The sequence below is a fragment of the Mirounga leonina genome, unplaced genomic scaffold (assembly GCF_011800145.1).
Source record: "Mirounga leonina isolate KUSES-001 unplaced genomic scaffold, KU_Mleo_1.0 Mir_53, whole genome shotgun sequence".
In the NCBI taxonomy this organism is placed as follows: Eukaryota; Metazoa; Chordata; class Mammalia; order Carnivora; family Phocidae; genus Mirounga; species Mirounga leonina.
Window position 1 is genome coordinate 53,280,091 of NW_023270807.1, and position 15,786 is coordinate 53,295,876.

Sequence of the window (15,786 nt, forward strand, 5' to 3'; positions counted from 1 at the left end):
CATTTGTTGACAGCAAGGATATACCAAGTCTGACTAGCTCTAGGGATTGAATACTGAGGAAAAAACCTGATGCCTATTATTTGAGCCTAGTTACAGCCAAACAGAGGCAACAACACTAATCAAATACACAAATATAGGTACACTAGCTACTGTGGTAAGTGCTTTGTAAAAATGACAGTACCATAAGATTTGTACTAGGGGCCTTTGATTTAGTGTGTATGTAGGAGGGTGGGTGTTGGGAGGTTGTCAGGAATCCTTTCATAAGCAACTGCCAGTGGAGCGAACAAGAGGAAATCAACAAAGAGAGGAGGGAAGTTGCTCCAGGGAAAAGGGAGAGCTGGTACAGTGACTCCCTCAGGCCATGCAGGGAATGCAGAAGGGAGCATGGCATGCACTGAGATTGGAGGCAGAGGCAGGTTCCCCATCATCCCGGGCTGTTAAAGCTACATAAGACTTTTTTACTTTATCTTAAAAGTAATTGGAATTCATTGAAGGACCTTATGCCGTATGATCCATGGTTTGAGAAGATGACTCCACTGCAGGGATTCTTAAACTTTCTGTATTTCAGAATCATTTAGAGGACTTTTTAAGATGGATTGTTGGGCCACAGCCCAGTTTCTGATTCCTTATATCTAGGTTTGGGTGGGAGAATCCCATTTCTTACAAGATAACAGGCAATGCTGATGCTATTGCTGGTGTGGGGACCACACTTTCAGAACCACTGGTCTACTGCATTGTGAATCAATTGAATGGATCAAAAGTGAGTGCCAGATGTACCACTGAGAAAAAGCAAGGTCAGCAGTCTATACAAGAGGTGATAGACGCTTTACCTAGGGAACGAGAAAGAAGTCAACTAATCTAAGGAATATTTAGGAGGCATAAATGGTACTAGGTAGGGTGTGGAATTGAAGGACAAGAGGAGGTCAGGAAAGAGCTACTCTACTTTGTCATCTGGAACAAAAAAAAGTCTCATCTTCAGAGTCAGGAACACATAGTAATATATCAGCTCAAAATGAGAGTTTGGGTTTTTTTTTTTAAGGCTCCCTTGACTTTCATTGGCTGGCTGCTATGGGCTACAACCTGACAATAATTAATAGAAATCACTGGTGCTGACAGCCAAATTATGGAAGAATGTTGGCCTCAAGGAATGCCAGAAAGCATGTTCTAGGAAGCTGCCAGAGAGCACCCCTGGCCCTGCCTGTGGTATTCCCTCGGGAAGATAGCCCAGGAGCCAAGTAACACTCGGACTCAGGATCAGATCTGATTCTCTAGCTGCAGCTAAGGCCAGTAAATAGAGCTTCTAAAATGAATAAAGACAGCGACTGAGAACTAGTGAGTACAAGCAGAAAGAGAAGAAAGCAGATAGAAGATCAAACTGAAAAAGGTTAATCCCTGAATTGGCAAGAAATTTCAAAGAGAGTGAATGTAGAGACTGCTCATGATGAATAAGTACGCCATGCAGGAAAAGCAGCCTTTGGCTGTTTGCACACCAAAGGAAACCAATGCGTGAGACAAAAATGAAAAGGGAAACAAAAGAGAGACATTTTTGAGCATTTTAGAGGTAATGTCCCTAAAGAGGAAACCACTGCAGAAATAAATTAGGGAATTCTTGTTTGTGCTAGAACACATTCTGAGGAATATTCAGGAAAAGCACGGGCAACCATTAAAACCGGCATATTTTGTTGGTAACCTCTCCAGTGTTTGGAGGAAATAAAAGAGGCTCACCCATGGAAATACCAAAGATAATACCCAAAGGTCTTTGAGAAAGGTTGGTGAACACAAATTTGATAGCATTCCAAAAATCAACCAATGTCTTCTTGCCAAAAAGTAAATGGCATCTCTCCCAAGGACAGAAGGCATTTGGCTCAGGATCTAATGGGAAGAATTGTGAGGACTCAGAGCAGGAATGCCCATGAGAAAGGTTCAGTGGAACATGAAGTGTCAAGGGAATCTTTGAAAGTGAAGTGATGAATATATAAAGTTTTACAGTACCTCGAGGCAGAATATAATTTGGTATATAGTATTGAAAGTATAAGACATTTTTATTCTTGGAGAGGATCTTAGCGTAAAATCATAGGAAGAAGTAAAAGCAAACCAAAACAATAACAAAAACAACCCCCCAAAATAAATATGGGTAATTCAAATTATGAACAGTCAGGGTAGTATTCAGAAGACTTTTGCAGAAGCCATATTAATATCATGACACCAAAAGCCATAATGATTATGTGGGGAACATCGTTGTTCTTTGAACTGACCAAACAGATTAGTAATAGTTCAATTAGATACCACCTACCACCAAATACCTAAATTCTGGGTGGAGTCTATAGCTTAACATAAAGTGAAGAGTTATGTTTGTTGTTTTGAGAATTTATATGTAGTTTTTTAAATCCACATAATTATGGACATATTTTGAAGGATTCTAGGTATATACTTCTTAACCTGCAGGAAGAAAAAAAGAGGAGGTGAGATAATTAGTTGGGTTTTTGTTTGTTTGCTTGCTTGCTTAAGGTTTGTTTTGTTGTGGTTGTTTGCTTGGATTTGTTTGTTTCAAGTAATAAAAACAATTATAATTAACATAGACAAAAAGGAAATTATTGCAAGTTTATGGAGTAGCTCTTAGAACTGAAGGAATAGCTGAAGAACCAAGCTCAGAAAGGCAGGATCCCAAGCAGCACCTTGGATGCAAGTAGTAGAGTTTACATAACTGTCTTGTAAGGAGCCTTAATGTGATTAATCAGCATTTTCCATCTTGACCCTTCCACTCAAGTTTCTAAGTCCCAGAGACAGAGGTTGAGTTATCTGGATCTTCTGCCCTATGTTGGTTAGGAAATGGGGAAATACTCTCTGCAATCCCAAAGATAGCACACAGGAGGAGAGAGATAATATCTCAATAGGAAATTGGGGTATTATTATCAGAAGAAGGGAGAGTGATTCAGACAGTGAAAACCAACAAATATCTGCTATAGAATCCTTTAAATATAATATGCTTATAGAGTAACCTTTTGTTAAAAATGTGATTCCATGAACTATTGAAAGACCCTGTTTATATTCATTAGAAATTTTATATTGTATATTTATCCAGAATTTTTTAATAATGAGTTATGCTTTGAACTTACAGGAGATTGTATGTGTGTGTGTGTGTGTGTGTGTCGTTAGAAATGGTAATAATTTGCATAGATGTAAGAAGGATTTATTATTCCAAAAGAATTTCAGCTGTGGTGGGAGCTCTGATTCTTGACTGTAACAGAGAGTAGTAACATAATAGCAAACACTTACATAGTGCTTTCTCTGGTCCAGGCACCCTCAAAAGCACTTTACAAATTTTATTATAACAGGGAAGAAGTCACAATGAATGACAATCATTTTTTTCGTTTAACTATTTCTAACTTTAGTCCACTTAATTTGTCAATGATTCATTTCTGGTCTTGGAGGCTGGTCTGAACCTATCGAAAGATCCCTAAGTGGATCCAAAGTTCCGTTCTTTACGTGGATGAAAAGTCTTAACCATTTCAAGAATCATCCCATTGTGCACCAACACAACAAATAGAGAATAGGTGTACTACACAATGACTGGCAAACATGTTGACTCAAGACCTCCTGAGGGCATAAGGGAAACTCTCTTCCAACCCCACAAGCCTGCTACTGTGAGCCAGAGAGGTGGGCTGAAGAATGAGTGGGGTGGCTGCAATCTAGGAAGAAAGCCCCAAGGGGCAAGTTAATGCCCAACCGTCCTCTTCTGTCTTTTAAGTTTTAGGCAGTATTGAATTCTATTCTAAATATACCCGTTTCTTTCAATGTAAAATAAGGATTCAACACACACGCACACACACACACACACCAAAAACTTAAAGTAGAATTACCATTCCTTGGAGAAGCCTCCTATTCTCTTTGGTTTCACATTTCTCTCCCTAATATCTTGAAGCATATTTATGATGTGAGAATCACACTTGAACCTCTTCTATTCCAAGCTCCCTTCTGTTTAACTCTCAGTGGAACATTCCCACAGTGTGACACAGAAGGTAGTTTCTTAGTGGAAAGCAGAATTGTATGCACACCAAATCCCATCAAGTTATACTTTTACTGAAGATTTTGTTAATTCTTTTTTTTTTAAAGATTTTATTTATTTATTTGAGACAGAGAGAATGAGAGAGAGCACATGAGAGGGGGGAGGGTCAGAAGGAGAAGCAGACTCCCCGCCGAGCAGGGAGCCCGATGCGGGACTTGATCCTGGAGTCCCTTAGGTCCCTCAGTCGCTTAACCAACTGAGCCACCCAGGCGCCCGATTTTGTTAATTCTTAATTCTAATATCTTTATATTTTTATGGTACTTGAGACTATCAAAAATAATTGTGACATTTTAATTATACTATTTATTGTTATAATTTGCTTTATGCTGTAAATGTATTGCTCTCTCTGGTGAGAGCTAAAGTAACACTGCCGTGGGTGCTTTAAAAACAGGTTGTATAGATTAACAGTTCAAGATGTGTTGGGTATCCAACTGAATTTTAGTTATGAGGAGTAGGTTTGAAGGTTCCTGTCAAGGGGATGTCAATTAGGCCCCAAGAGGCAAACTTTCCTAACAGTTTCTGTACAAAGCAGGGGTTACTGGGTAACTGCCCCTACTGTTCAGTAATTGACCCAGTTAGCAATGAAAAGCTGAGGGGAGAGGTGTGCAGAGAGTTAACAAAAAGAACCTCAATACAAAATGTCCAGGAAGCAGAAAAACTGAGAGGCACACAATGAAAAGAACATTGTTTCTTGCCTAGTGACCTTTTTTTTCATTTGGCCAAAAAAGAGTCATGGAATTAAAGTGTACTAGATAGATGCCAACCTTAACACATGACAAAGAGAGGCAAAACTAGGAGATTTTGCTCATATTACAGATATTTAGAAATATCTGTATGTCAACTGTGATGGTAGTTATTCTCTAAAGATATACATGTTAAATGCACATAGAAAGCAACTAAGTATCTATTTCTTCATTCACACTTGGCTCATTCTTGCTTATCTTGTTACCAAGGATTTTACCTTGCACATGGTAAGGACTCAGCAATCCACCCACTCATTCATGCAATATATATATATATATAGCATTTATTAAACACCTACTGTATTCTGGTGATGAGGATAAAGCAGTGAAGAAACAAAGCCCTTCATAGAGCTTGCACTCTGGTTATTACGTTTGCTAGCTGCAACCTGGAGAATCAGTGAACATAAAATGTAGTGCTCTTGACCCAAACTGGAACCAATGATCTGGGTTTGTTTGAAAGTGTGCTCTGCCACTTCTGAACTGGGTGACCCTGGGCAAGTTTCTTAACCATTAGAGGCCTCAGTTTCTTTACCAATAAAATGGGATTACAATGAGGTAATATATGTGTTTGTGTGTATATTTTTGTGTGTATGTTAACTTAAGTGCTAAGATCAATGTTTGACACTAGTTAAGTATCATATAAGCATCAGGTATTCCTATTAAGGGAAATTGCTCTAAATTTAATGTATGGATAAACAGTCCTCAAGTATAAAGGGTAGAGCCCAGAGAAATCAAGACAATAAAACTTGAGGTGCCAAATGCACCTCAATAGACAATTGATGTTTGTATTATTTGTTCAAAGAAGATTGTAGAAAGCAAGAGAGAGCATAACCCAATGGTTAAGCTAGCTACTTATATCTCTGGCCTTCAGTTTTTTCTTTTCTTTTCTTTTCTTTTCTTTTTTAAGATTTTATTTATTTATTTGAGAGAGAGCATGAGCAGGCGGAAGGGCAGAGGGAGAAGCAGACTCCCTACTGAGCAGGGAGCCGGACCTGGGGCTCAATCCCAGAACCCCGGGATCATGACCTAAGCCAAAGGCAGACATTTAACCAACTGAAGCACCCAGGTGCCCCAGCCCTCAGTTTTTTCATCTGTAAAGAAGAGGTGATAAAAGACTTTCTTGATAGAGGTTCTATGAGGATTAAAGGAAATGATGTGTGCAAAGTTCTTGGCACAAGACCTAGCTGAGAGTGAGCAGTTACTGAACAGGGGTTATTAAAGTTGTAACCTTATTGCAATGAATTGACATCATTTATTTAGTTTTTGCCAATTGCGTTTCAATTCAAAAAGGACTTAAAAAAACTTTTTCAATGAGAACATTTCTCTCTCTCTCTCTCTTTTTTTTTTTTTTCTTTCAAGAGAGGGAGAGAGAGTGCAAATGAGTGGAGGGGAGGGGCAGAAGGAGAGAGAGAGAGAGGGAGATAGAGAATCTTAAACAGGCTCCAGGCTGTGTGGAACCCAACGTGTGACTCAATCTCACAACCCTGAGATCATGACCTGAGCTGAAATCAAGAGTCAGATGCTTAACCAACTGAGCCACCCAGGCACCCCATCAATGAGAACATTTCTAAACATCATTAAACATTGGTCTCATAGGAGAAAAACACTTCATTGCTCAGTCAAATCATGTACATTAAAGATTAGTATTACTCCATTAAAAAAAGAGATCCTTCCAGTAACTTTCCTCAGTCTGTAGATCCCAGAGTCTTGTAAGAATTGAAAGATTGTCCAACTAGTTAAATTTATGAAGTAGGATCAAATGTACATGAACCTACATAAACCTACTCTTGAATTGTGTCATAATATATTTTAATACTCTTTTTTTTTTTTTAAAGATTTTTTATTTATTTATTCATGAGAGACAGAGAGAGAGAAGCAGAGGGAGAAGCAGGCTCCCAAGGAGCAGGGAGCCCGATGCGGGACTCGATCCCAGGACCCTGGGGTCATGACCTGAGCTGAAGGCAGACGCTTAACCGTCTGAGCCACCCAGGCGCCCCTATTTTAATACTCTTTATTGTCAATGTCTGTATCTGTGTTCATAAGGGAAATAGACCTTTTTAACTTTTTATATTTTCTTTTGGTAATAGGTTAATAATTGGCTTCACATAATGAGTTAAGCTTCTTTATTTATTTTTCTGTTTTCTAGAATATTTCTAAATGACAATAGTATTTTCTATTCATTGAACAATTGATACCACTCCTACAAAGCTATCTAGGTCTACTGTTTGTTTTCAGTTATCATTTATCAATTCCACTTCACTAATTGCTATTTGTTTAATAAGAATTTATTATTAAAATTGGCATTTTTCTATTTGTGCAGATATATAACCATCCATTTCATCAGTTTTTCAAATTCCTGAGCATAAAGTTACTCCATATAGTCATTTCTTATTTTTTTTCTGTTGCATAATCATTTGCTCTTTTTTTATATTTAAACTGAATTTCTTAAAACAATAAAATAAGTTGAATTTCCCTTTTTCTTGATTATTCTTGTGTGAGGTTTATTTTAGTATTTTTTTTCCAGTTTTATTGAGTTATAATTGACATATAACTTATATTAGTTTAAGGGGTACACATAATGATTTGATATATGTGTATATTGCAAAATGATTATTATAGTAAGTTTAGTTCATTCATCACCTCACATAGTTACTATGTGATATTATCAACCCTCTCAAATTTCTGCTCTGAATTTCAATGATTTCAATCCTTATCTTAATTTTTTACTTCTTATTTCTTTAGCTTTGGCCCATTGTTTTTTGTCCAGCTTGTTCAATTGGCAATTTTGTTAATTTCCCAAAAACTGTGCAAACCTGTAAATTTCCTTTAAATAAAGTACTGTTTTAGCCACATTCCACAAAATTCGGCATGTAGTGCCAACAATGTCATTTAGTTCTAAACAGTTGAGATTTCTTTCATAGTCCTTTCTATTTTCTCTGTAGCTCAGGAGTTAATTAATAGTTTCTGAACATATTTGGTAGACACTTTTTTATTTTGCTTTTGTTATTGACTGGACAGGGCTGAAGTTAAATTTGATGGTAAGTCTCAGTCACTGATTCCAATAATTCTGTTCTGGAAGTGCTCCAGGATATAATATCCAGAATCTTTGGATTCACGGAATCAAGGGAACTACCTAGGGAATGTCATATGCTTTAAGAAAAACTTCATAACAACAACAACAAAAATGTGATTTTTTTAAATGTTCACATAAATTTAGATAATTAAGAACAATTTCTCCCTTTTTCCTTGAAGGAAACCTCTCATGTTTCAACACTAGCTTTTGATCAAGATTTCAAAATATTTTAATGAACATGAAATTGATAGACCACATTATTTTGGTGAAAAGAATAATGAATTTCAGAGGATCAGTAAGAATTTGATCAAAAGACAGTTTTGCAAACATACTACATATTTTATCTTTGTGTTCATATTCGTAAGAAGACATGAATGTCAAAGAAGAAAAACCTTGAAGACTCTTGTATTAAAAAAAATCAAAAAGACTTAATTCATCTTATTAGCAGGAATCTGCTATAATTCACAAGATCAGTATTGTTCTCCATGAAACATAATTCTTTTCTTTTGAGAATCCATTTATTTTTATTATACTAATGATATTTTAATGCTAAGGAAAAACTTTTTTTAATGCCCTGATACCACATGAGAATGTTTTTCTAATGCCACTAGAACATTTTATTATCACAACCTAGTATTTTACTTTATCAAATTTTTGCATCAGTGTACTCTACTAAAAAACAAAACAAAACAAACTACAGATATCAAACCAAGAGCTGCCATTTTTTTTTACAAGAGGACTATTGTGATGCATTTTTGGCAGTGAAGATGAACTTATACCAAGAAACCAAAACAAACTTTAAAAAAAAAAAAGTTTGAAAATAAATAAATAAACAAATAAAAATTTAAAAAAAAGTTTGGTTTTCTACTGAATTCTATTTGAACTGCAAAGTTATATTACAATCTCAAAAATGCACTAGTAAATAATTATAATAATTATATATATAATTAATAATAGTTATATAAACTAAGGAATGTTCACAGATATGATGTGGTTTCAAAGTATTAAAAATTTTAGTCATAGCCTCGGTGATGCTTGTCTTTGTGCCAGCTTTCTAGAAACAAATAAAAATATAATAGGTAAGGATGGCATTGAAAACAAACGTAACCCGGTGGGAAGATATGCTGGCACACTTATAACAAATTCTGACTCATTATTTATGGAGTTCAGGGGAAAGTTCCTTTCAAAAGCAGTTTCTTGGCTTAATAAAAGCTCCATTTTTCTAATGGTTTAGTAACACTAAAAAAGGAAAATGCAACTGATTTTGTGATTAAGTGTATTTTGAGATGCATCACCTGTTAATCTCAAATTATATTTATGATTAACTTTTCATCACTACCCCTACGTACCCGTCTATTCTCTTTCTGTTTCACAGAAAAAATTATGACATCAGCATCCAAAGGAATTCTCCGCCCATTTTTAATCGTCTGCATTATCCTGGGCTGCTTCATGGCATGTCTGCTCATTTACATCAAGCCCACCAACAGCTGGATCTTCAGTCCAATGGAGTCAGCCAGCTCAGTGCTGAAAATGAAAAACTTCTTCTCCACCAAAACTGATTATTTTAATGAAACTACTATCCTGATTTGGGTGTGGCCATTTGGGCAGACCTTTGACCTTACATCTTGCCAAGCAATGTTCAACATCCAAGGATGCCATCTCACAACAGACCGTTCTCTATACAACAAATCTCATGCAGTTCTGATCCACCACCGAGACATCAGTTGGGATCTGACTAACTTACCACAGCAGGCTAGGCCACCCTTCCAGAAATGGATTTGGATGAATTTGGAATCACCAACTCACACGCCCCAAAAGAGTGGCATCGAACACCTGTTCAACTTGACTCTGACTTACCGCCGTGACTCAGATATCCAAGTGCCTTACGGCTTCTTGACGGTGAGCACAAACCCCTTCGTGTTTGAAGTGCCAAGCAAAGAGAAGTTAGTGTGCTGGGTTGTAAGTAACTGGAACCCTGAGCATGCAAGGGTCAAGTATTACAATGAGCTAAGCAAAAGCATTGAAATCCATACCTATGGGCAAGCATTTGGAGAGTATGTGAATGATAAAAATTTGATTCCTACCATATCTACTTGCAAATTTTATCTTTCTTTTGAAAACTCAATCCACAAAGATTACATCACAGAAAAGCTCTACAATGCTTTTCTAGCTGGCTCTGTACCCGTTGTTCTGGGGCCATCTAGGGAAAATTATGAGAATTATATTCCAGCAGATTCATTCATTCATGTGGAAGATTATAACTCTCCCAGTGAGCTAGCCAAGTATCTGAAAGAAGTTGACAAAAACAATAAGTTATACCTTAGTTACTTTAACTGGAGGAAGGATTTCACAGTGAATCTTCCACGATTTTGGGAATCACATGCATGCTTGGCTTGTGATCACGTGAAAAGGCATCAAGAATATAAATCTGTTGGTAATTTAGAGAAATGGTTTTGGAATTAAAGTTTTCCATCATTTGCACACTTGGAAAAATTATTTTGGTGAGCTATCATCCAAGTTTTGAGGATAAGAAGAGAGACAACATTCTGCTTTTGTGTCACAATTTATTTTTATCACTCTCTCTTGGGTAACATGTATATTTTGATGGAGATTTCTGAGAGCTCAGCATTAGCAATCACTCCCTTTGGTTTTAAATTATCCTGTATATACCTAATTATGTGCACTGAAAATTAATTTATTCTTTGCTACCATTTGTAAACATTGTTTTTCACATTTTGTAGTTGTTTGTAATGTAAGTTTGTGATATGATTGTTGTTTCTACATTGATCAGCTGTTTAAGCTATTTGAGAGATGAAGATGCACATCTTAAAATATGAAATATTTTCACTAAATATTATAATCTCTAGTTCCAAGTTTGCATAATGTAACAAAGGAAAAGCATTTGTAATTGAGTTCTAACCTCTTTGACTTCAAAGTGAACAAAGTGTGAACTGTCTCTATTTGATCTACTTTTTACCTGTTTACCACATTTTTTGTGAAGGAAGAATTATTCATGCAGTGAATAAGAAAGATAGTGAAGCAGAACTGTTTTATTCAGGAAGCTATTAGACTTTTCATTTATTTTCATTAAGCTGACTTGCAAATGCAGCCATTTGTTCTTATGATCTTAAGTTAAATTATTCAAGTATTTTTAAATATCCAATTTTGGGGGATTTGTAGAACCTGGGAAATAATCCTGACAACACTTAAGAATGTCTAGGATAGTTCTCTTCCCAATCCTTACACTTATTATTATAATAAGGCAAATAATTTCCTCAAATAACAAAGGAAAAGAATGTGTATAGATACAAATCATATTTACAAGTGGTACATTTATGTACAATTTTGAATAACATATAAATTTAAAATATTTTTTCCAAGCCCCAATATTTAAAAGTTTCATTTTACCATGTGGACAAATAAATAGACAAAACATTTTAGAGGTTTGCCCTATCATTTAAAAGAACCTAAATAAAACTATCATTAAGGTGTCATATATAAGATATTAAACATAATGAAGTGAAGATCTATAGAAAACACACAATGCTAAACTAGAGTAAGATCTCAATGCACATTTATTGAATGAATAAATGAATGTCATTGAAAATCATGGGAAATTTTTTGTTTGTTTCAATAAAGTGACAGTTCTGGCATAGAAATATTAACTGGAATGATATTTTATATTTCATTTTCATAATTATTCGTATATAGCACATGTGACCATGGCCCTCAGGGCTTTACAGAACCAAAATAAACTTGTCATTACACTAAGTTCTTGGAAAATTCATCCCTGAACCTGCAGTTGCTATACAGCAATTTTCCTCTATGAGGTTGAGAGCTGGATATAAGCAGAGATTAGTAGGTGAGAAAAGATGGGATGTTAAGGATTCTTCAAGAAAAACATTTCCCAACAGAATCTTTAATGACTATTCCATTCAGGCCAAAAACCCATTGAAAGAACCAGAATGTTGTGATGACATCCTTTTGGATCCAATTGTGACTTATTCTAATAGTCCTGTTACATGTTAACATTAGCAGAACACAAGTCCACCATCTTCTACATCAAATGGACGTTAGATAGAGACAAACTTGAGTTCAGTAAGTAGGAGCTATGTCCCGTACCCCAAACTGCCTTGTGTGGGAATGAGCTCTCTGGAGAACTAGAAGGATTGGAACAGAGGAAGATCCTGGCATTAGATGGGGGACTGTTTGATCCTCAGGTTCATTTCTTTACCTATGTCAAACAGGCATGTTGTGTCAGGCAGTGCTCTAACCAGAGCTAAAGGTACTGTCACTGCCCTACAGGAACTTACACTTAAGTGGAGACATACACGAAAGCTTTCTTCAAGTCTATGTGTATGCACATACTCCTCTCAGTGGAGTTTATATGAGTCCACTGCCGATTCAATGAAAATAAGATAGCAAATTTCCCCAATTGCTCAGGGATTTGACATATTTCTGAGCTGCAAACTTTGTTTACTCATTTGACCCAATGTAGATTTCCTCCATATTATCTCTTCTAACCACACTGCATCATGAAATGGTGTGTCTGTGTGGATGCCCTCCTAGATAAGGACAGATCTCATCCATGTTTTTTCATCAGGTTAAAAAAGTCTAATTCATACATTTACACTGACTTTGTCATCTTTTTGACTTACAAAAAGTATAGGGTTCTAAACAGGTTGCATGGCTAACATGTTTAGAAAGCACCTGTTTTCCTCAAAAGCAGCAAAGCATTCAGTGTCTTGACAACCCATTTTGACTGTGGTGGGTGCTCATGATTTCAAAGAACTGAGCAACCTAAGGGCATTGCCTCTCTTGTCAACTATGAATTTGGTCTCTTTTTTAGACCGACTATAATCACATGCTGATAATATGACCCAAGTCAAGGCAATAATACTAAGTCACTAACTAGCACATCTATATATTGAAGACCCACTACCAGGTCCCAGAAGAATAATTTATCTGAATTTGAAGTGCCAAAATGAATGTGTCAACTTACCCCATCAGTTCTGGGAGCATTTATCTGTAATTTTAGGGCTAGACGAGTATTATAGCAATGTTTACAAACCAATCCCTTTATTCTATTTATGGGTTAACGAGATCCAGAGATAATATTTATTCAAGAAACATGTTCACACACACACACACACACACACACAGAGCTAGCGACATAACCAAGATTGGAATGTAAGGGTGCTGTATCTCTTAATTCTATGTTATTTTTCATCATAGTCTCACCTAACCATATAAGTATGTCTCAATTCCTGCCTTATTGGTCTAGTTAGGGCCTATGGAGTGGTACACTCTATGTGGAAGCTCTTTGACTTTTGAAAAAGTATATAGTAAAACATCAAACTTGTTAGCATTCTTTCTGTTTTAAGTATTCTAGGAGTTGAGCTTTACCAGAAGAAAATGGACTTTCACTACATTTTAAGTGAAAGGCAACCCTCAAAGATGGTATATGGTTCTCAGGCACTCCATTAATAAATCCCATGGACTGCAATTCTTTTAATGGATATCTCATGGTGAAAGATGTGGATTCAACAAAATTAGCTTGCTGTTGGTTATAAAAACAAATAATGATGCCAGGGGATAAAACAGAATAGGCCATTTAAAAAGTTTTATTCCAAAATATCAAAAAAACCTATTAATTTCAATGGCCTGAATATTTAAATGTTAATTATTATAGGCCTTATAAGTAAGAATATATAAATATTAATTATTACAGGTCTTCTTAGTAAGAATATATACTGAATTCTCCATATCCAGCAGTATTAAATTCTTAAAAAAAGACATGACAGTCATATTACATGACAGCCATAAATTTTATAATATGAAGTGGAGACTGGAAAAAAATTATCTTAGTGGGAAACCAATATCAGCTTAAAATTTTACATTTACTACATGAGTCTTGAGAATCCTAGAATGTGCAGAAATGTTTTCTGTTGTGAGGGCTTAGAAAGCTCAGAGCACTTGAAGTATAAAATGACAGAATATTCAAGAATTATTTGCTGAGGCTTTAAATTCTTGCCTCCAATTGGAGGTTAAATATGGTAAGAATAGGAAATTATATAATTGATACCTTTGTGATTGCCTATTTTCAAACTAGATTCCATGAGTCTTAAGGTAATGCCTTTGCCTTTGTCTAAAAAATGTCTTTGCATGAAGTAAAGCTACCAAAACAAGGTTTAGGTCCTTACATTATAACCTTGCATTTAACCATATCTTTGAGTTCCCTTGAACTCTGATCTCATTTAGGGGAACTTCTTAATGAATTAATTACAATCAAACTATTAAATATAAAAACTTCAGGATCTAAAGGATAAGCACAGTGCCTATCACAGAGAGGGATCTCAACAAATATTTGTTCAATGAATAAAGAAATTGCATTGGAGGTCATGCAGAATTTTATTTAACTGTGAGAACAGTTCCAGCTTATTGGTACCAGTTAGAGAATATATTTTATATTTATTTCTTTGGTCATTTTACTGACTGGATGCAAAGGGAGGCTTTATGTCCTTCCACTCTTTCTGCATCTTAACACCCCAAAAGAAGTAACATTTCAAGAAAGATTTAAAGGATTTGGAACATGTTAACATTCTATCCAAATATGAACACCAACTGTTTCTAATAGGAAAGACAATTAATATTTGAGGAGCATATAAAGCATATAAAGACAATTAATATTTGAGGAGCAAGCACTGTGAAGGGCACATATTTATTACCAAACTATGCACGGAGAGAGATGCAGGTTCTTTCCTCCCTAACTGCACTCCTTTGTACTGCAAACATCAGTCAATTAAGATGATATTTTCTTCTGGATGTCTTTCATCTAAAGATTTGGTAGCATTTTGCAAATGGGTAAGCTCAACTACAATCCAAAGTGTTCTCCCTCTCAGTAATTCATATTGAATGCATGCATATTCATAAGCATTATATAGAGCAATTAACAGAACAAAAATGAGAGAGAGCCTGCTAAACCAGACAAAGCTAGGCTGGGTTAGAGGTTCAACAAACTCATTTTGAGAAATTCAGCTAACCTCTCTGGACCTCGTTTGCAAGGCTTCTTCTGACACTGTTATTCTCCCATCTAAGATCTAAATTGACCACATGCGTGTATTTGTAAATGAAATTCCAAAGACCATATCATTTTTTGGAGGTAAATATTTCAAACGGATTTCCCTCTTATTTCTCTGAATAGACACTCAAGGTGTAAAACTGACTATTTAAGTTAGTATGTGGAAAGAACCCAGTCCAGTGCTTGGAATATAACAAGTGCTCAATTAACTGAACTTATTCCTTTAACTCCTTCCCCTCATTCTCTACCTCGTCTTTTATAATTCATGTACTCACGATTCACTGAGACCTTAATTGCCTACAGAAAACCAACCATATAATGAACATTATTTTAAGATATTAAAATTTTTTCTATATCATCCACATTCTTATTACAATATTTTACAACTTTTTATCAATGCAAAAATTTCAGGGGCAGTGGAGGCACAGGGCAAATTCCCAGATGGCAAGGAGACAGGGAGCCTAATTTGAGTAAGCCAGATTGAATATATCCAAAAAAATTTAGTTTACTATATATTTTTCCTTTGATCTACTTTGAAAATATTGTAAAGAATTAAAAAAAAAAAAAAAACTCTCCAATGTCAGCTGTCTTTGCCAGTGTAACTGGAAATTTTAGCCTGGTTCCTGGGTCACCAGACCTAGAATCACCAGAGGCATTTATGAACAATACTGATTCCTTGACCCTGCTCAGGCAATTCTCTTCAAATGAGTCCAAAAAAAAACATGCTTTTAATACATTTCCTAAGTTAGTCTGCTTCACGCTATAGTTTATAAACCATCCTGACTAAGCCAGGGGTTCTCAAACACGTACATGTCTTTGGAAC

At 35.8% G+C, this 15,786-nt stretch overlaps 1 protein-coding gene across 1 annotated transcript; it reads left to right on the top strand.

The window, feature by feature from the left end:
• Window positions 1-9,174: 9,174 nt before the first annotated feature.
• Window positions 9,175-10,346, top strand: FUT9 (fucosyltransferase 9). Its single transcript, XM_034991247.1, has one exon. The coding sequence runs from the start codon at window positions 9,200-9,202 to the stop codon at window positions 10,343-10,345; it is 1,146 nt and encodes a 381-aa protein (XP_034847138.1). The 5' UTR covers window positions 9,175-9,199; the 3' UTR covers window position 10,346.
• Window positions 10,347-15,786: the final 5,440 nt, after the last annotated feature.

Bases quoted from the DNA above. Each gene is read 5' to 3' on its own strand.
- FUT9 (XM_034991247.1), top strand. From the start codon at position 9,200: ATGATTAACTTTTCATCACTACCCCTACGTACCCGTCTATTCTCTTTC.